A 20,050-nucleotide genomic window follows, 5' to 3' on the forward strand; every position below is an offset into this window, starting at 1 on the left:
TCGGTGTGGATCTGGAAGTGCAGGTGTTCGGCGGTCGCGAGGTTATCGTCGGACCTGGTCGTGATTCGGATGGTGTTCTTATGGGCGATGGCGATGCCTCCTTCTGTTTGGTTGGAGCGGTCTTTTCGGATGATCTTGTAAGCGTCCGGGATGGCTATGGCGATGTCGGGCCCTGATGAGGCGTTTATCCCAGTTTCTGTAAGGAAGGCGACGTCCGGCGATGTCGTGTCGAGTAGGTCCCAGAGTTCAGTGGCGTGTTTGTGGACCGAGCGGGTGTTCAGCAGGATGCACTTCAGGTGGTTAGAGTTGGAGTTGTGTTTGGAGGAGGAGGATTTGGTGTGGGTCCTGATGCAGGCAAACTTGCAGGAGAGGCAGACGAATGGTCCGTGGGTGCGTCCTTGGGTAGCTACGCAGCATTGTGGGGTGCGTCCGGGGTTAAGGGCAAGGAGAGTTGCGGCGTCAAACGTTAAGTGAGTGGATGGGGTATTGCGAGGAGCAGGGGGTCTGGCACTGGGCGCGGTCCAGGCGCGGACGGGCGTAGACGGGCTTACCTTTGGCGCGCAAGGGGCGCGACCACTGCGCGTGAACGCTGCGAGCAAATGCATTTTACATAAGTGGATAGTGGAGGGTGAGGGGCGAGGGAGGGTCAGCTGGGAGGCGGGAGCGGGGTGGAGGGACGGGCTGGAAGGCACAACAACAAGATGGCAGCAATAACGAAAGGGAACCGGACGAGGTTGGGGTGGGTAGAGGTGCAGGCACAATCAGGCACAGGTAGAACAGAGGAACACAATGCAAGCCTGTAAAAGCGCTACGCTGGTACACAAGCGCTGCAATATGCAAACACAATAGCGTTAAGCTCTGATAAGGCAATGCGACAATTAGAGATGGTCAGGACAGAGCGCTGTACAAATTAAAGCACCAGTCAATGCTACAAATGAAGCGCTACGATACCAGCACCAGTCCAGTCAAAGTTGTAAATGAAGCGCTACGATACCAGCACCAGTCCAGTCAAAGTTGTAAATGAAGCGCTACGATATCAGCAGGAGCCAGGGAGCGAGGGGAGCGACCGCTACTGACGGAGTCAGGACGGTCACAACGCTGTGGTCAATGAGATCGACCTAACCTTTCCTGTGGGAGGGAGGGTCAGCTGGGAGGCGGGAGCGGGGTGGAGGGGCGGGCTGGAAGGCACAACAACAACAAGATGGTAGCAATAACGAAAGGGAACCAGACGAGGTTGGGGTGGGTAGAGGCGCAGGCACAATCAGGCACAGGTAGAACAGAGGAACACAATGCAAGCCTGTAAAAGCGCTACGCTGGTACACAAGCGCTGCAATATGCAAACACAATAGCGTTACGCTCTGATAAGGCAATGCGGCAATTACAGATGGTCAGGATGGAGCGCTGTACAAATTAAAGCACCAGTCAATGCTACAAATGAAGCGCTACGATACCAGCACCAGTCCAGTCAAAGTTGTAAATGAAGCGCTACGATACCAGCACCAATCCAGTCAAAGTGTAAATGAAGCGCTACGATATCAGCAGGAGCCAGGGAGCGAGGGGATACAGGGGAGCGACCGCTACTGACGGAGTCAGGACGGTGACAGAGTGCATATGGATAAGTGGTGGTACCCGGACCTGCTGCACCTCTCAGATTGTCCACACAGGAGGCTTTCGTGCAGCCTGGACCTTCTGTCCAAAATGAAAGGGAAGATTCATCATCCCAACCTTCCCTCGCTGAGCTTGGCAACATGGCTCCTGAGGTCCTCCAGTACGGCCATTTGAATCCCCTCAGGACTGTCTGAACATTTTGAGGGAATCCAAGAGTCCTTCCATGAGACATTCATATTCCTTTAAGTGGAAAATATTTTATCTGTGGTGCATACGAAATGGTTTTCAACCTTCTAAAGGTCAACAGGAGGTCATTTTACCTTATCTCCTCCATTTGGCTAACTCAGGTTTAAAATGTACTTCCATTAACGTACATTTAGCTGCCATTATAGCCTACAGAAAGGCTCCAAATCAGCCCTCTTTCTTTCAGCTTCAGGTGGTAAAGGATTTCCTTCAGGGTTTAAAGAAGGTGTTCCCCCCTGTTAGACCTCTTGTTAGAGCTGGCACCTTGGCGTGAGTTTCCCTTCCACTTTTTGCTGATGTGCCTCCGATGTTTTGCTGGTTTTCCGATACTCAGGGCACTGCGCCACGGCTGACCCGTGCCGCAGTGCAAGTGCTCCCTACTGTAAATTGTACATGTGATTGGTATCCCTGATTGGTTCATTGGATTTACTGTTAGTCCCTAGTAAAGTGCACTAGGAGTGCCGGGGCTGGTAGATGCCAATACTGCTAGTGGGCCTGCAGCGCTGGTTGCGCCACCCACCGAAGCAGCCGTAAAGATGTGTCTGGGAACTGCGACCGCAGAACCCGCGTGCGGTCTCGTACTGTCACGCTAGCTGGGCAAGTGCACCCACTTGCCAGCCCGAACCTTCCCTTGACTACATATTAGTCACCCCTATGGTAGGCCTACGGGCAGGGTGCGTTGTAGGTGTAAGGTAGGACAAGCCCTGATGTGTGGGCATGTCCTAGTAGTGACTTACAACCAAAATCGTATTTCACTATTGAAGGCTACCTGCTTCCGTTAGGCCAGACTGAGCTGCTGGAATTATTACACCCTATAATCCCAGCAGGCTCAGGGAGCATGGTAGCGAGTCGTGTTTAGTATGCCTGAACTCAGGATGATAAAATATTTCTTGTAGTCAAGTTTATTTTAGTATCCTGGGTTTGCAAATGCTACTTTTAGAAAGTTAGCATTTGCTTGCCTAACCATTTCAGCCCGCCTCTGCTGGTATGTGTATCTGACTGTCTGGGATGTGTGAGTGACAGGGCTGGGGGATGACAGGTGGTGAATGCGCAGCTTACACCTTAGTGGGAGGTAGGAGTGGCTCTTGACTCTGAATCTTGCTGTGCTCTGCCACCACAATGCTGGCTCCACCCTCCTGGGGAGCGACTGATGACTCAGCCGACACCTGGCCCAGGAAGGGCGAAGCCCCATCAACAAGGTACTTCTGGCTGCCCCTGTCCACACAATGGTGGCTCCACCTCCTGTGGGGCGTCTGATGCGCCTGCCCCTCACACTAAAAGCAGAAGCCGGAGTACACCCACCACAGTACTCAAGGACTAAAAGTGGCTATGCAAAGGCCCCCCTGGCCTGCGAGAACAAAAGAAATACCGTATAAAAGAAGGAGCCCTGCTCCTTGAAAGTTAGATCCAGTTTGGGCTACAGAAGGAACTCTGCCCGACGAGAAGGACCGTGAAGGACAAGGAAGGGTACGGTCTCTTGCCTGTGTCCGGTGCCTTGCTGCCGAAGGAGAGGAAAAAGGAAAGACTACGAGAAGACTTTTGCTTGACAAAACTTTGTGCCAAACTCTGCTGAAACGATCTCCAAGGGCTTGCTCTGAACTTGCCCCCTGACCAGCGCCCCAGGACCAGTGGGCGCTACATCCTGAAGAAAGCGACTGTGGGTGCTGCTTATCGCCGCAGTACCGACGGAGGAATCTCCTCCAAGGCAACGACATCCACCTGACCACCGTAACCGGGGCCCAAAGCAACAGCGAGAGCAAAGTGAGGTCCAGCCGCCGCTGGCCCGAACACCGTGACCGCAACTGCACCGGGAGCCCGAGAGCAAAGTGAAGGAGGACCTGTCCGGTCCGAGCTCCCGAGTTGACTGCGCCACGAGCAGCCGATCCACTTGCAAAGACGGACAGTCGCCCTGTGAGAATCCTCCTGGTCGGTATCCTGCCCGACAGCTCAGCTGTGAGCGCACAGCTACTACCGGCACTTGGCTGGGTACGTCCTGCACTTGGGGACCGTACTGCCACTTGCCGCCACCACACAGCCGCCGCCTACAGGGTCGGAGCGAACGACGAGGAAAGGACCCTGCCGCCACAGAGCACCGCTGCCCCGGATGACCCGTGACCTGCTCGGCTGAGAGCCGCAACGACCAGCGACCCCGGGAAGGCAACGCGACGTGGGACAGCTCCCCTGGAAGCCGCCCGCTCCACAAGAACTTTGTTGAACCGGCCGGAAGGCCCTAAAGAACACTTATTGCTAGAAAGAACGGTGGCAACTTGAACTAAGTAACTTGGAACCGCTATTTTAAAGTCTGATAACTGTATTCACTTACCTGCTTGAAGTTTATATAAAGAGATATATTTTCAAAGAATACAGTTTGGTCTCATTGTGTGGTGGGTTGGTTGTGACGGTGTAATATTGCAAGTGTTTAACCCTATGTGCCCCAAAGATTAGCCTACGACTGCTTAAGCCACACTACCTAGAGGGTAAGCAGAGGATGTCTGGAAGGTAACCCTCAGCCCTGACGAGGAAGAGAGAGTCCCTGCTTGTCGCTAGTGTCGCCACTGCGCCAACTAGAGCCTCCCCCTTCCTACATTGGACGCAGCGGTGAGGATTTTTCGAATCTACATTTGCAATATTTATACCTGAGCTTCCGACCATTGCACGGTGATTACAGTCCAGTTACTTAGCCACAGACTTTGCGTTTGAATTTTGCCGAAAAGAAGATTCCGAGTGTGAGAACCATGCCGGGCACGAAGAGCCTGGATGGAGCGGAGTCCACGACCTCGGAGGTCGAGTGGGACGCCGCGAAGCTGGATAAATACACCAAGGATGAGCTGAAGTTTTTTTGCAGGAAACTCAAGGTTCCGCACGCTGGTTGCAAGAATAAGCCAGAGCTCTACAAGGCCCTGAAAGCCTGGGTAGAGTCCAGAAAGGCCCCGGAGGATCAAGACGCCCTCGCGGAGCAAGTTGCAACGGAGGAGCAGAATGCACTTGGGGATCTGGTGGATCTCGAAAGGCAAGACAGCGTGCACAGCTTTGGTAAAGGCCTGTCGCCAGAGGAGCTGGCAGATAGGAAAGAATCAAGGAATCACGAGAGAAAGCTGGCAGAACTAAAAATCCAACTGGAGCTTGAAACAAAAAGAATGGCGCTTGAAGAGCGAAAGCACCAAATGGATTACGAAGTGAAAATGAGGGAGATGAGTCTGAAGGAGAGAGGCTTGGATCGTCCTCCCTCTGGTGGCAGCACATCGCCAGTGCAGGTAGAGTCAAGAGTGCACATCCTGAAGGACGTAGTTAAAGAGTTCTTTAAGGGGGATGACATAGAACAGTGGTTTAGGGCATACGAGGTAGCCATGTCCTCCCACCGGGTCCCTGACAAGGATTGGGGAGCGGGGTTGTGGGGGAGGTTCCTTAGCGAAGGGCGAGATACCTTGCTAGATTTGCCCGTTGAAAATCAGAGATCCTATTCCCACATGAAAGAAGCTTTAATGAACAGGTACGGGCTTACCCCTGAAATGTATAGACAGAAGTTTAGGGGATGTACTAAGCGGCCTGGGAATACGTATGTGGAGTATGTGACTTACTTTTGCAGAGCACTGGATGGTTGGGTGAAGGGTAGCAAAGTGAATGATTTTCAAGGTCTCTTTGATTTAATTGCATGGGAGCACTTGTCTGATCACTGTTTTCCTGAGTTACGCCAACACCTGATCGATAGCAAGCTGTCCAACCCGAGGAAGCTTGCTGAGGAGGCGGACCGCTGGCTCAGCACCAGGGTCCACAAGGGTCCCGTGGGAGACTCCGCCAAGAGTGGGCAGGGTCCCCAGCAGAAGAGTGGGGGGGACAAGGGGGGAAAACAGAAAGGGTTCCAAAAAGGCCCCCAAAGTAGTTCCCAGGGGAACCAGCAGCAAGGTTCTCAGCCTCCCCCACCCCCGAAGCAGAATGGGGCCCCGACAGGTAAACCTGTTCCAAAGGGGCCCTTCAATTGTTACAAATGTGGCGAGCCTGGGCACATATCCAGTGACCCCAAGTGTCGCCTGTTTGGAAAACCCGCACCCACTGGTGCTCCGCCCCGTCAAGTGACTAGTGTTCACTTAGGAGAAGAAGTGATGGTCCCGGGGGGTGGAGATCCCGTTCACATGACCCTGGTCTCGCTAGGAGACAGTGAGATGATCCCTACGAACTACCTGCCCTCTAACACTAAGAAATATGGGCAGGTGGTGATCATCAATGGCAAGGAAGCTAAGGCTCTTAGAGACACAGGAGCCAGTGTGACTGCAGTGAGGCAGCACCTGGTGTCTCAAGAGCAGGTTGTACCCCATGCCTACTGTAGGGTTATCAACGCTGATAATTCGGAGAGTCAGTGTCCGATGGCTCAAGTTCCCTTCGAGTGGGGGGGGGTCTCTGGTACTCTGCAGGTCTGTGTGAGGAAAACCATGCCTGTTGACTGTTTGCTAGGGAATGACTTGGAGCACTCCCCTTGGGAAAAGGTGGAGAAAACGACTCACCTGCGGATGGTGGGTCTGCCTGACTGGGCGTGCGTGACCACCCGGTCAATGGCAGCCAGTAGGGGTGATCAAGAGGTCCTGGGGCCTGAAGGAGAGGCCCAGGAACCGGCCTTAGGGAGAAGGCGCAGGGGGCGCGGGAAACCGGCCCCTGAAGTTCCCACGGTCCAGGAGGAAGCAGACCTTGAGGGGGATGCCCTGGAGCCTACAGGGGAACAGATCGCCGAACTGGGGGACCTGCCTGAGCTGACCCATTGGCAGCAAGAAGGAGGACCCTCCAGGGAGGAATTCTGCAAGGAGCAGAAAGAATGCCCTTCTCTCGTGGGTATGCGGCAGCAGGCTGCAGACCAGGCCAATGGTGTTCAGGCCAAAACACATTATGTGTACTGGGAGAACGACCTCCTGTATTCAGAGCCTAAGGCTGCGGAACCTGGGTCAGCCCGTGTGCTGGTGGTACCCCAGAAGTTCAGAGCCTTCCTACTGGGTCTGGCTCATGATGTGCCTTTAGCAGGACATTTGGGGATGGACAAGACCTATGACAGGCTTGTCACCCACTTTTACTGGCCCCAAATGCACAAGAGCTCAGACGCTCATTGTAGAACCTGTCCGACTTGCCAGGCAAGTGGGAAGACCGGAGGGAAGAACAAGGCTCCCCTCCAACCCTTCCCTGTGGTCGGTACGCCATTCCAGCGAGTGGGTATTGACATTGTTGGGCCTCTGGACCCCAAGACAGCCATGGGCAACAGGTTCATCCTGGTCTTGGTGGATCATGCCACCCGGTACCCTGAAGCTTTCCCTCTGAGGACAGTGACGGCCCCCGTGGTGGGACGTGCACTGATGGGAATTTTCTCACGAGTAGGATTCCCTCTAGAGGTGGTGAGCGACAGGGGGACCAACTTCATATCCAAGTATATGAAGTCCCTTTGGCAAGAGTGTGGAGTAACGTACAAGTTCACCACGCCTTACCATCCCCAAGGTAACGGGTTGGTTGAGAGATTCAACCGAACCCTGAAAGGCATGATCATGGGCCTAGAAGGTCCAATGAGGCGTAAGTGGGACGTCCTCTTACCATGCCTGCTCTTTGCATATCGCGAGGTACCACAGAAGTCCCTAGGGTTCAGCCCCTTTGAGCTACTGTACGGTCACCCCGTGAGAGGACCACTGAGTTTGGTAAAGGAAGGCTGGGAGCAATCTCCCAGGAAACCTCCCCAGAATGTATATAGCTACATGCTGGCCTTCAGAAACCAAACCAGACGCTTCAGACAACTTGCCGAGGCAAATCTGGAAGCGAGCCAGGAGGAGATGAAGCGGTGGTACGACCAGAATGCCACTCTGGTCGAGCTTCAGCCTGGACAAGAGGTGTATGTCCTGGCCCCAGTGGAGCCCTGTGCCCTTCAGGATAAGTGGACAGGCCCATTTGAGGTTGTGGAGCGCAAGAGCCCAGTGACATACTTGGTGGACATGAAGACGCCCAGGAACCCTTTAAGGGTCCTACATGTCAACCGCCTCAAGCCCCACTTACGAAGGTCCGAAGTGGGCATGTAGTTGGCAACTGATGACGGAATGGAGGAGGAGTCGGAACCTCTTCCTGACCTCTTAGTGGCCTGTGAAAAAGACGGGTCAGTGGATGGAGTTAACCTCTCACCCACCCTGACCCCCGAACAACAGGAAGACTGCCGCCAGCTGCTGGGGCAGTTTCCAGATCTGTTCTCCCTGGTTCCGAGTGTCACAGATTGGTGCGTCCATGACGTGGACACTGGAGACAGCTTACCTGTGAAGCATAAGGCTTACAGAGTGACTGACAGGGTCCGGGCCTGCATCAAGGAGGAGGTCTCCAAGATGCTTGCCCTTGGGGTGGTTGAGTCTTCCAGCAGTCCTTGGTCCAGCCCCGTGGTCTTGGTCCCAAAGGCTTCTGCGCCGGGAGCCACACCCGAACTCCGGTTCTGTGTGGACTACAGAGGACTCAATTCAGTCACGAAGACTGACGCGCACCCCATCCCCAGAGCTGATGAGCTCATTGATCGGCTGGGGGCTGCCAGGTTCCTCAGTACGTTTGATTTGACGTCTGGGTACTGGCAGATCGCCTTGACCAATGGGGCAAAGGAGAGGTCGGCATTCTCGACACCAGATGGGCATTTCCAGTTCCGGGTTATGCCATTTGGGATGAAGAATGCCCCTGCCACCTTTCAGAGATTGGTCAACCAGGTGTTGGCTGGGCTGGACGAGTTCAGTGCCGCCTACCTGGATGACATCGCGGTGTTCAGTGGCACCTGGCCAGAACACCTGCGACACCTCTGGGAAGTGTTGATGGCCCCGCGCAGAGCAGGCCTCACAATCAAGGCAAGCAAGTGCCAGATTGGGCAGGGTTCAGTGGTGTACTTGGGACACCAAGAGGGGAGTGGCAAGGTAGCACCCTTGCAACCCAAAATTGAGACCATCCTGGCTTGGGAACCCCCCAAGACCCAGACTGCGGTGAGAGCCTTCCTGGGGCTCACTGGGTATTACAGGAGGTTTGTCAAGGGCTATGGCACGATTGTGACCCCCTTGACAGAGCTGACTTCGAAGAAGCAGCCCAGGAATGTGATTTGGACTGACACCTGTCAGAAGGCTTTTGACACCCTGAAGACTGCCATGTGCACCACGGCGCCCGTGCTCCGGGCTCCTGATTTCTCCAAGGAATTCATAGTGCAAACAGACGCTTCAGAGCATGGTGTAGGGGCTGTTCTTTCACAGATGACTGATGAGGGCTTTGACCAACCCGTAGCCTTCATAAGTAGGAGGTTACTTCCACGGGAAAGTAGGTGGAGTGCAATAGAGCGTGAAGCATTTGCTGTGGTCTGGGCGCTGAAGAAGCTAAGACCCTACTTGTTTGGGTCTCACTTCCGAGTTCAGACGGACCACAGGCCCCTCAGATGGTTGATGCAAATGAGGGGTGAGAACCCGAAACTGTTGAGGTGGTCCATTTCTCTACAGAGTATGGACTTTACGGTGGAACACCGCCCTGGCACCGATCACGCCAACGCTGATGGTCTGTCCAGATTTTTCCGCCTTAGTGATGTGGAACTCCCTGGGGAAGGGTAGTTCCCCCCACATTTCAGCTGGAGGGGACACATGTTAGACCTGGCACCTTGGCGTGAGTTTCCCTTCCACTTTTTGCTGATGTGCCTCCGATGTTTTGCTGGTTTTCCGATACTCAGGGCACTGCGCCACGGCTGACCCGTGCCGCAGTGCAAGTGCTCCCTACTGTAAATTGTACATGTGATCGGTATCCCTGATTGGTTCACTGGATTTACTGTTAGTCCCTAGTAAAGTGCACTAGGAGTGCCGGGGCTGGTAGATGCCAATACTGCTAGTGGGCCTGCAGCGTTGGTTGCGCCACCCACCGAAGCAGCCGTAAAGATGTGTCTGGGAACTGCGACCGCAGAACCCGCGTGCGGTCTCGTACTGTCACGCAAGCTGGGCAAGTGCACCCACTTGCCAGCCCGAATCTTCCCTTGACTACATATTAGTCACCCCTATGGTAGGCCTACGGGCAGGGTGCGTTGTAGGTGTAAGGTAGGACAAGCCCTGATGTGTGTGGCATGTCCTAGTAGTGACTTACAACCAAAATCGTATTTCACTATTGAAGGCTACCTGCTTCTGTTAGGCCAGACTGAGCTGCTCGAATTATTACACCCTATAATCCCAGCAGGCTCAGGGAGCATGGTAGCGAGTCGTGTTTAGTATGCCTGAACTCAGGATGATAAAATATTTCTTGTAGTCAAGTTTATTTTAGTATCCTGGGTTTGCAAATGCTACTTTTAGAAAGTTAGCATTTGCTTGCCTAACCATTTCAGCCCGCCTCTGCTGGTATGTGTATCTGACTGTCTGGGATGTGTGAGTGACAGGGCTGGGGGATGACAGGTGGTGAATGCGCAGATTACACCTTAGTGGGAGGTAGGAGTGGCTCTTGACTCTGAATCTTGCTGTGCTCTGCCACCACAATGCTGGCTCCACCCTCCTGGGGAGCGACTGATGACTCAGCCGACACCTGGCCCAGGAAGGGCGAAGCCCCATCAACAAGGTACTTCTGGCTGCCCCTGTCCACACAATGGTGGCTCCACCTCCTGTGGGGCGTCTGATGCGCCTGCCCCTCACACTGAAAGCAGAAGCCGGAGTACACCCACCAGAGTACTCAAGGACTGAAAGTGGCTATGCAAAGGCCCCCCTGGCCTGCGAGAACAAAAGAAATACCGTATAAAAGAAGGAGCCCTGCTCCTTGAAAGTTAGATCCAGTTTGGGCTACAGAAGGAACTCTGCCCGACGAGAAGGACCGTGAAGGACAAGGAAGGGTACGGTCTCTTGCCTGTGTCCGGTGCCTTGCTGCCGAAGGAGAGGAAAAAGGAAAGACTACGAGAAGACTTTTGCTTGACAAAACTTTGTGCCAAACTCTGCTGAAACGATCTCCAAGGGCTTGCTCTGAACTTGCCCCCTGACCAGCGCCCCAGGACCAGTGGGCGCTACATCCTGAAGAAAGCGACTGTGGGTGCTGCTTATCGCCGCAGTACCGACGGAGGAATCTCCTCCAAGGCAACGACATCCACCTGACCACCGTGACCGGGGCCCAAAGCAACAGCGAGAGCAAAGTGAGGTCCAGCCGCCGCTGGCCCGAACACCGTGACCGCAACTGCACCGGGAGCCCGAGAGCAAAGTGAAGGAGGACCTGTCCGGTCCGAGCTCCCGAGTTGACTGCGCCACGAGCAGCCGATCCACTTGCAAAGACGGACAGTCGCCCTGTGAGAATCCTCCTGGTCGGTATCCTGCCCGACAGCTCAGCTGTGAGCGCACAGCTACCACCGGCACTTGGCTGGGTACGTCCTGCACTTGGGGACCGTACTGCCACTTGCCGCCACCACACAGCCGCCGCCTACAGGGTCGGAGCGAACGACGAGGAAAGGACCCTGCCGCCACAGAGCACCGCTGCCCCGGATGACCCGTGACCTGCTCGGCTGAGAGCCGCAACGACCAGCGACCCCGGGAAGGCAACGCGACGTGGGACAGCTCCCCTGGAAGCCGCCCGCTCCACAAGAACTTTGTTGAACCGGCCGGAAGGCCCTAAAGAACACTTATTGCTAGAAAGAACTGTGGCAACTTGAACTAAGTAACTTGGAACCGCTATTTTAAAGTCTGATAACTGTATTCACTTACCTGCTTGAAGTTTATATAAAGAGATATATTTTCAAAGAATACAGTTTGGTCTCATTGTGTAGTGGGTTGGTTGTGACGGTGTAATATTGCAAGTGTTTAACCCTATGTGCCCCAAAGATTAGCCTACGACTGCTTAAGCCACACTACCTAGAGGGTAAGCAGAGGTTGTCTGGAAGGTAACCCTCAGCCCTGACGAGGAAGAGAGAGTCCCTGCTTGTCGCTAGTGTCGCCACTGCGCCAACTAGAGCCTCCCCCTTCCTACACCTCTCTATCCACCGGGGGAGTTAAACCTGGTACTTTCCCAACTGATGGGTCCCCCTTTCAAACCTATTCATAAGCCAACCCTCCAACATCTCACATAGAAAACCGCCTTTTTTGTAGCGATTACTTCATCTCGCAGAGTAAGCGAGATTCAGGCACTCTCTCCCAAAGAACCGTACATGGTTTTTCATTACAATAAAGTAGTGTTAAGGACCCACCCCTCCTTCCTTCCAAAGGTGGTGTCGGACTTCCATGTTAACCAAACGATATCACGCCTTCCTTTTTTCCCATTCCTTCTACACCAGCAGAAAGATCTCTCCATTCCCTTGATCTAAAGAGAGTTTTAAAATTCTACTTAGATAAGTCCAAAACCATCAGAAAGTCTGACCAGTTATTTTTAAACAATGGTTCTATCAGGACAGGTTTCCCTGCCTCCAAGCGCTCCATTTTTAGATTGATAGTGTCTTGCATTATGCTGGAATATCAATTGGCAAATAAACCCCTTCTGGTTTCTCCAAAGGCACATTCTACTGGAGAAGTGTCGCTCAATGATTAGAGCGGCAGACCCTGATGCAGAGGTCTAGCCCGGGACCAGAGTTCAATTCCCCGCCTCAGCGGGTCTTGGGCTCAAAATTCCACGGACCTGATAATTCTCGCCTTGGTGCCTATTCCAATCATGGAGTCCCACTCTGCAACTCTGGGCAATAGCTTGCTTAATCTCCACAACGGCCTGCACAACGCTAAGGATGCCTGGCCTCCACCTTGGGGGTGCCCAGGAGTGGACGCCTCACAGGGAAAGCCAGGATGGGTTCAACAGCGGTATTCGTACAAGCGCCTTGAGACTCTTGCGGGTGAGTAGTGCGCTATACAAGTATCAATATACATTTTTAAAGGCAGCTACAGTGGCATTTTTGAACAATGTTCTAATGGCTCAGATTTGCAAAGCAGCCACCTGGAAATCAGTACATACTTTCACAAGACACTATTGTCTTGATTCTGATTCTAGAGCAGATACTCGAATGGGCCAAGCCTCCTTGAGGAATCTATTTCAATGTTAACTCTCTCTAAATGTATTTCTCTCAATGTTACTGTGTTTTTTGTAATGCTCATTTGCTCGCAGGAACAGGGGATGGGCTTGCTACTCGATTCAGTGCTTATGACTATTGATGAGGATCCCCTAGAAGAAAAGGATAGGTTACTTACTTGTAATCCTAGTTCTCTTCCAGGGATATCCTCATCAAAGTCATAAGCAACCCTCCCACCTCCCCGTGCAAATGAGCTAACATTGTCATTTCTTTGTGCCCTGACCACCGGGTCTCCGCAAAGAACAACTGACCTAACTATCACCCCTGAGGCATGATTGGAAGTTAGGGGTCATGGCTGCCTTAAAGGCGCGGTGCCTGTTTTTTAATGCTCTGTATTTGCTTTTATTTTCTATGTTATCTCTGTTACACTGCAGCCTATGGGCTAACAATCCTTGCTGTTTAAGTGCCTTTTGGCCTTCCTGGTTTGTTTATATATGTGCAAAGTCTACATTTCACAGCATTGTTTAGCCTTAAAAGTTGGCATATGTAAGGATGCATTGTTTGTGTTTTCTCCCAGAAATGTTATATGTATATATATATATATATATATATATATATATATATATATATATATATATATATATATATATATATATATATATATATCTTTTCTGGGGTCCCCGGTCATGGGCGGGAATATTCAGTGATTATGACTTTGATGAGGATTCCCCTGGAAGAGAAATGAAGGATTATTGGATGCCTAAACTCTCCAGTGACTTCAGCCACTTTCAATTATAGGCCAGTTCTCTTGGCACCTAAAATTTGTGTTGGACTGTTCTTGTCACATTAATCCAAGGGTCATACCTCTTGTTTGTTATCATGTTTTGCTGGATGGTTTTGTTTTTTAGTTGTCTTCTAGTTGCAGATTACATTTTGGGGTTTGAACGCTACAAACTTCTTGCACTTTGTAGAAATATTTGGATGTATGACGTTACAACGCATGCTTTTACCACGCATGCTGTTACAACGCAAGTATTACAACGAAAACCTTTACAACACATTACACTTGGGGGTGCTGGATAGTGAATAGTTTAATTTACTATTCCAACTCCGGTCCCTGTGGACACTAGAGAAGGTGTTGGATAGTAAAATAAAACTATGCCTTATCCTAGAGCGCCCCCCAGTGTAATGCGTTGTAATGGTTTTCGTTGAAATACATGCGTTGTAACAGCACTGCGTGGTAAAAGTTGCGTTGTAAAGGTTGCATACCGAAATATTTTATCTTAAACATTTATTTCAGATGTGTTTTTGCGAATGTTTGAAGTTATTTTTGTGACTGTACGTTTTTGTTATTGCTCAAAGTGGGTGTTTTTACTATATTTTACTAAAAAAAGTAATCTTCCCAGTCGTGCTCTTGTTCCACAAGAAAGAAAAGCAGAATCCAGAGAAGAGAAAAGACACATCCACGCCTACCTCCCTGGATTCTCTCAAATGTTCACATTTTTGACTATTCATCTAACTTTAAACCTCCAACACTCTGTGGTTACTGAGAAAAGCATTTCATTCAAGGCCTCCCACTTAGTTCTTTGCTCACTGGTTTTGAACAGGGTCCACAGTTGTTGTCTCAAAGTAACTTGCAGCAATCAAATGGGCCAAAGAAGTCTTCGGTCCAAATTTACTAACTTTTCACGCATTAAAGCTCAACAACCAAGTTTGCTGTTCTGTGTTGGGCAGGAGGGAAATCATCACAGAGACTTTGCAACCAGAACTGGTTAACAAGTCTGCCTAGCTGTAGTTAGGGAAGATATAAATCAACATACTACACTAGCGTAACACACAACCTTGTGTCATGCTGCAGGGGCGGGCGTGCAGTGTACCGAGCAGGAGTTGTACTCGAATCACACAGTTCCAGTAAAAATTCATAGGTCCAGACAAAATCTGAAGAATTCCATACATTGGATGTGTGTTCTACACTGCAGCACGCATGCAGTGCATAATTTTCTTTGAGAAAAAATATAATTTCCCTTGTTTATGCCTGCCATGAGTAGGTATTACTGTTTGGTGCAAAGCCTAGTCTGCCTATCTAAGCAGATCTGGCTTTGTGACGAAGCCTACATGTGTTTGCACTGATACACCCACTGGCATTCACTTGATACAAATCAGCTAGAAACATTGTTATGCTGAGGAAAGGAAACCTTACAAACACAAAACACCTTTGTACTGGATAGTAAATACCATGAGTCAGTTTGCGTTGCATTGCATCACTTTTTGTGCCCGTGAAAAGCTCAAGTGTTTTGGAACTAGAGATATTATCTCAGCCCACCAGTAAAGGAACATTCTCCAGGCCTCTGCCAAGTGAGAGAGGCAATGCTAAGCAGGATTTGGAACGCAGTTGGCGATGAGAGACTACCAAGGGTAAAATTATAAGTATCTTCCTCTGATATAGGGAAGAGCAAGCCCATGAAATAAGTCGTAACTTGCTGTTAGCTAACTTGTATTAGCTGATGTAAATTCTTTCTGTTGGACAACTGGATCCACTATCAAACGGTAGCTTGTTCTTGCTCGCCAAGCAGCACCATAGTCCTGAAAGATAGTGTGGTTGGCAGCCTATACTGTTATTGACGCCCAAGTAGGAGGTCCTAAGTTTTTAAGGAACTACTTCAGCATGACAGGCAGGCAGGAGGCATTCAAAACATTGTCTATGCTTGATTCCAGTTGGCAAGAGAAAGGTCCACGCCAGTGAAGAGAGGGTCATGAACATAGTTATGTCCTGGACCTGACAATCAAGTAATTATTCCGTTTCTGGAAGTTAGACTGATGCCCAGTTCCCAATCAGTGATGGTGCTTCTCTAAAATTCTTGGCTGGGACATCCAGAAGTGAAGCCAAGTTACAACTTTCCCCTGCACTTGCACCCAGGAATCTGGTTTGTGCCAGATGGGCTATTCTGTGTATGCATCACCCAAATATACCCTGCAAGCAGTGTATGGGGAATGGGCACTTTGGTCAGAAGAGAGGGAGGGCTCTTTCTAAGCCATGGAGGAATCATAAAAACTTGCCAACAACAAAGGGACACAGGGAGGCCTTATTGCTATAGACTCAATTGAATACATTATATTTCATGGGCGTTCTTGGAACCAAAATATCCAAGGAAGAACAAACCCCTTCCTGCATTCCCAAACACAACCATGCATGTAACATATGAGGGTACAGAAAACATTTAAAAAATCTCCACTACACAGCAACCAGGGGTTACTTATTAAAAACGTACACTTGAATGCTGAAAGGAGGAGCATTATTGATGCTCCTCAACTAAGCGCAGTCTACCTCTGCTTCTCCGCACACTCTGCTCACGCACAAACGCATGGAAGGTTCGGCTCCTACATACTTTTAAATCAAGGGGACAGACATTTCTGAGTGGCTGTCCCTCGCGTGGAAGAAGATCCTTCCACTGGACATTACAAAAGAAGCAAAATCAACCCCCATTCAAGAAGAAGCTGAAACCCAGTTATTCCCATTTTTAGCGATGCCTGTTTCTTCTCCAGTTCTCCCTCTTGCGAGCCCTGTGTGCGAAATAAAATAGGCATTTAAAAAATAAAAAAAGCCATAAAAAAGAATGTTCATACAAAAGCTACTGTTTCCATGGAAAGAACGTGGTATGCCTTGTTGTTTCATTCCATGTTCCAGCTACAGCAATATATTCTGTAGAGAGTGTGACCTGGTGATGAAGCATTGCTGTCGTAGAAGAGATGTGCCTTTGAGAGGAGGCTGCTGCTAATGGCAAGAATACAGCAATCGAAACTATAACCGACAAATCACCCCCATGCAGATTCCCTGCATCTTTTCCAATGAAAAAGAAGCTGGATGCAAAGATTGAACTTAACAAGATTGCAGAAGTTATGCACGTAGATGTTTTTCTATAGAATAGTCATTAATATATTATTTCATTAACGCCCTTTTAATATGTATTATTCCTTCATCAGACACTGTATCAAATAAAACAGGGAACATCAGATTTCATGTACGGTCTTGATTATCGAAACAACAAGATAATCACTGAAAGTGAAGGGTTTTCAAAATCATGGTTTGCACGATTATTACATTTCGTTTTCCACACGCTGGTGTTTAAATCCAAACAATATTATGTCTAAATATAGAAGTACAATTCTGTTCTGACGATTTACATGCTGTTTATTACATTTAATCCACAAGATAGCACTACAAAACTTTTACTTATTGGCCAAAATATCACTTTAAATGATCACTTGAAAGGACAGTACAGTAAAAAAATACCAGGCTCTTTTAGCATCTGCGCGACGTTAAGTATTTATTTACCTTGAGTCCACCACAGACGGGACAGGCTGCAAAGAGAGCTCTTGCACTCCCAGGTTGCGGGCTGCATATTTCACAGGGGTCAGCTGCGCCTCCACTAGGTGGCGCCAGCTCACTACTTTTAGCCTCTGACACCTGACCTTGTGGTTTTACAGCTGACCACTTTGGGACAAAATCCACATATGTCTCGTCACTTGTGTCTCTGGCGCTTTGGTGCTGTGCTGAGGGCAGCAGTCGCCCACAATCCTGGCTTTGCTCAGGGGCCCCTTTTGTTTCCGGGGGTGTTGCCAGCCGCTTTGCATTGGCAGTGCCCTGGGCCTGGTCCTTTGTTAATGGAGACTCTGAACTCTTGGGCTGAATGTCTCTAGCAGCTGGGTGTAATAAACTCCGGGGGGTGTCGTAATGGTGCCTGCTGAAGCTGGGAACCTGATAGTCCGAGGCCCTGGGGGTCTCGGCGTGCTGGCAAGTACATACGGTCTGATCTGCAGCCAAGTTCAGCGGCAGGCTGAGCAGGGAGCCGAACTCCTCGCCGTGGCAGATGTCCAGGCTCCCTGCATAGGAAGAGAAACTTCCAGAGTACGAAGAGTGACTTCCCGTGGCGATTCCGCTGTCAGAGGAACTCTGACGACCAATTTCCTGAAGCTGCCTGGAGCGCACGGGCTTGGGAGGCTGCTTGGAGGGGCGCGTGGCTTCCGCATAGGCCTTCTCTTCCCCAAGATGGATGCCCTTGGCTGCCGCCATTCCGTGGCTTTCCAGGGACGTGCTGGCTGTAGACGGCTCGGCCCAGATTGTCAACCTGCTCCCCAGGCTGGCATCGGAGTGGCTTGTGTCGGAAGAGGAGCTTGACAAACTTCTGTCATCCCCTGGAAAAAAGAAACGGGGCAGTGTGTGTTAAATGCTCAAATACTAAGCCTGAAAAATAGAAATATGGCTGGTAGAAACTCGAAATCCACAAGGTGCTCTACCTGGCATAGGGTATTAAAAAAAGGGAAGTACATTTTCAGCTTGAGGGACCTGATATATTCTATAACTATCCACCCTGTCCCAAACCATAGCAAGCAGATGGTAACATAATATCCTCAGAAGCACCAAAACCAATAAAGGAAACAAGCTCTTTGATCATTGCGAAATTGCACCTGAGATTTATTAAACCAAGGTTTATTAGAGATTCCAGTTAATAAAAAAAAGTCATAATTACAAGAATAATGTGAACACTCATGCATTGGTGCTAAGGAAACAGAACCCCGGTGCTTTAAGTGGGATGAAAAAGGTGACCAGGCCCTCAAACGGGTGTGGCTTGAGAAGCCTTCACACAAGGCAGGCATGGCCTGTGTAATGAATACATGTAACATAGCATCAGATCACTTGAGCACCACTGAACAATGTGCATCTCGGAGTCAGTCCTGATTTCAATGACAAGTAGACACTTGAGTGTAGACTAAACCTGGTCTTGCCGGCCTCATGATGGTGCAAGTCTTGCAAGGCAGGGGTTTGTGTGAGATGTCAGTTAGCATTGGTGTAGAAGAGGAAAGTTAGGGCTAGTCAGGAGGGTCAATTAGAAGCCAGTCCAAATTTAATGTGTGCTCTCAAACTGGAATCTGACTACCTCTGAAAGTTACATCTCAGGATCACCTAGAGAACTCAAGATGCTGAAAAATCAAGCTAGGTGCTAAGTTACACCATTTAAACGCATATGGTATGGGTGTTGTCAGCATATCGATATTGTATGATTAGCATATTTAAACAAGTAGAGAGACGTCTCTTGATCACAGAGGTAAGATCCTCCTTACTGTAGATTATACATTCCTGTGAGCAAATATCTCTCAAACACAATGTTTATTATTGGCACTGGGACTATATTTAGACACCCAAAAATGTCCTCAGCAAATGGTCACACACAAAAATGTATGCTGCAAGCAATTAAGTCCTATGAATGTGCTAGAACTATTGGTGTTTAATACAATAAAAATATAAAAACTCCATAGTTAGCACAACTGAACCACTAGTGAATTAACGGGACTAGGAAGGGACACGATTTACCCCCATTGGATAACCTTTAAGTGGGGCATTTTGAGACACGATTTATTTGAAATAAAGGCAATACATTCAAATATGTCATTAGTAAAAATACATAAATAATAGCTCTTTCATCTACCGTGGCACTGCCGACCAAATACGCGCTTTAATGCTGGCCATGGACAGAGTGCACCAAAATACAATCAAAGTTTCCTGAGAAACTCAATGGCGATCTTAGAGGCACTCTGTATACAGAGCTGTGTATTACGTCGGCAAATCATAACATGATAATGTGTTAATCCAGAACCCAAACAGTAAGAATGAAAATAGTGCAACTTTGCATCAAGTGTGATTATGAGTAGAAGGTTATTCATTTATTCGAGAACTCTAACAATTGTTATCCAAGCAATTCCATAGATTCTAGTACCGTTCACACAGAAAAGAAATGTAACCACTTACAATTAAATACTGTCACCCAAGAAGAAAATACACTTAACTTCATAACCAGGTTTTTAAAACTTAGTCACAAGATTAATACCAGACATATTCAAGGCAACTGGCTCCATTCTAGGTGACTGGTAAATCTGCCCAGAATCACCAACCCCCTAAAAACTAATAAAGACCTATCCTGGATTGTGATCTATGAAATTCATAAACAAAGAAAATCATTACCTTGCACTATACAATTGCATTTAAAATACACTGTCTTGTAGGCCTAGGAGTTCTGTGAGATGCAGGTTATAGTACTCTGAAAGTCTGTGTTTGTATAGGAGAGCAAAGATTCAACAGTAGGATAAATGATGACACACAGCCCTCAAGGAAATAGTTTGTTCACAGCCAACATTTGTGTGTAGACATCTTTTAGTTTGTTCGCGAGCGACACA

At 49.5% G+C, this 20,050-nt stretch overlaps 1 protein-coding gene across 1 annotated transcript in view; it reads right to left on the reverse strand.

Annotated features, from left to right (window-relative positions):
• Positions 1-20,050, reverse strand: part of DOK7 (docking protein 7) — a 549,432-nt gene that overhangs the window by 236,388 nt on the left and 292,994 nt on the right. The window contains exon 7 of the mRNA XM_086964146.1: positions 17,154-18,013. Within this exon, the coding sequence (XP_086820272.1) occupies positions 17,154-18,013 (860 nt within the window). The remainder of the gene's footprint in view (positions 1-17,153; positions 18,014-20,050) is intronic.

This window comes from Lissotriton vulgaris, chromosome 3_2, assembly GCF_964263255.1.
Source record: "Lissotriton vulgaris chromosome 3_2, aLisVul1.2, whole genome shotgun sequence".
NCBI lineage: Eukaryota > Metazoa > Chordata > Amphibia > Caudata > Salamandridae > Lissotriton > Lissotriton vulgaris.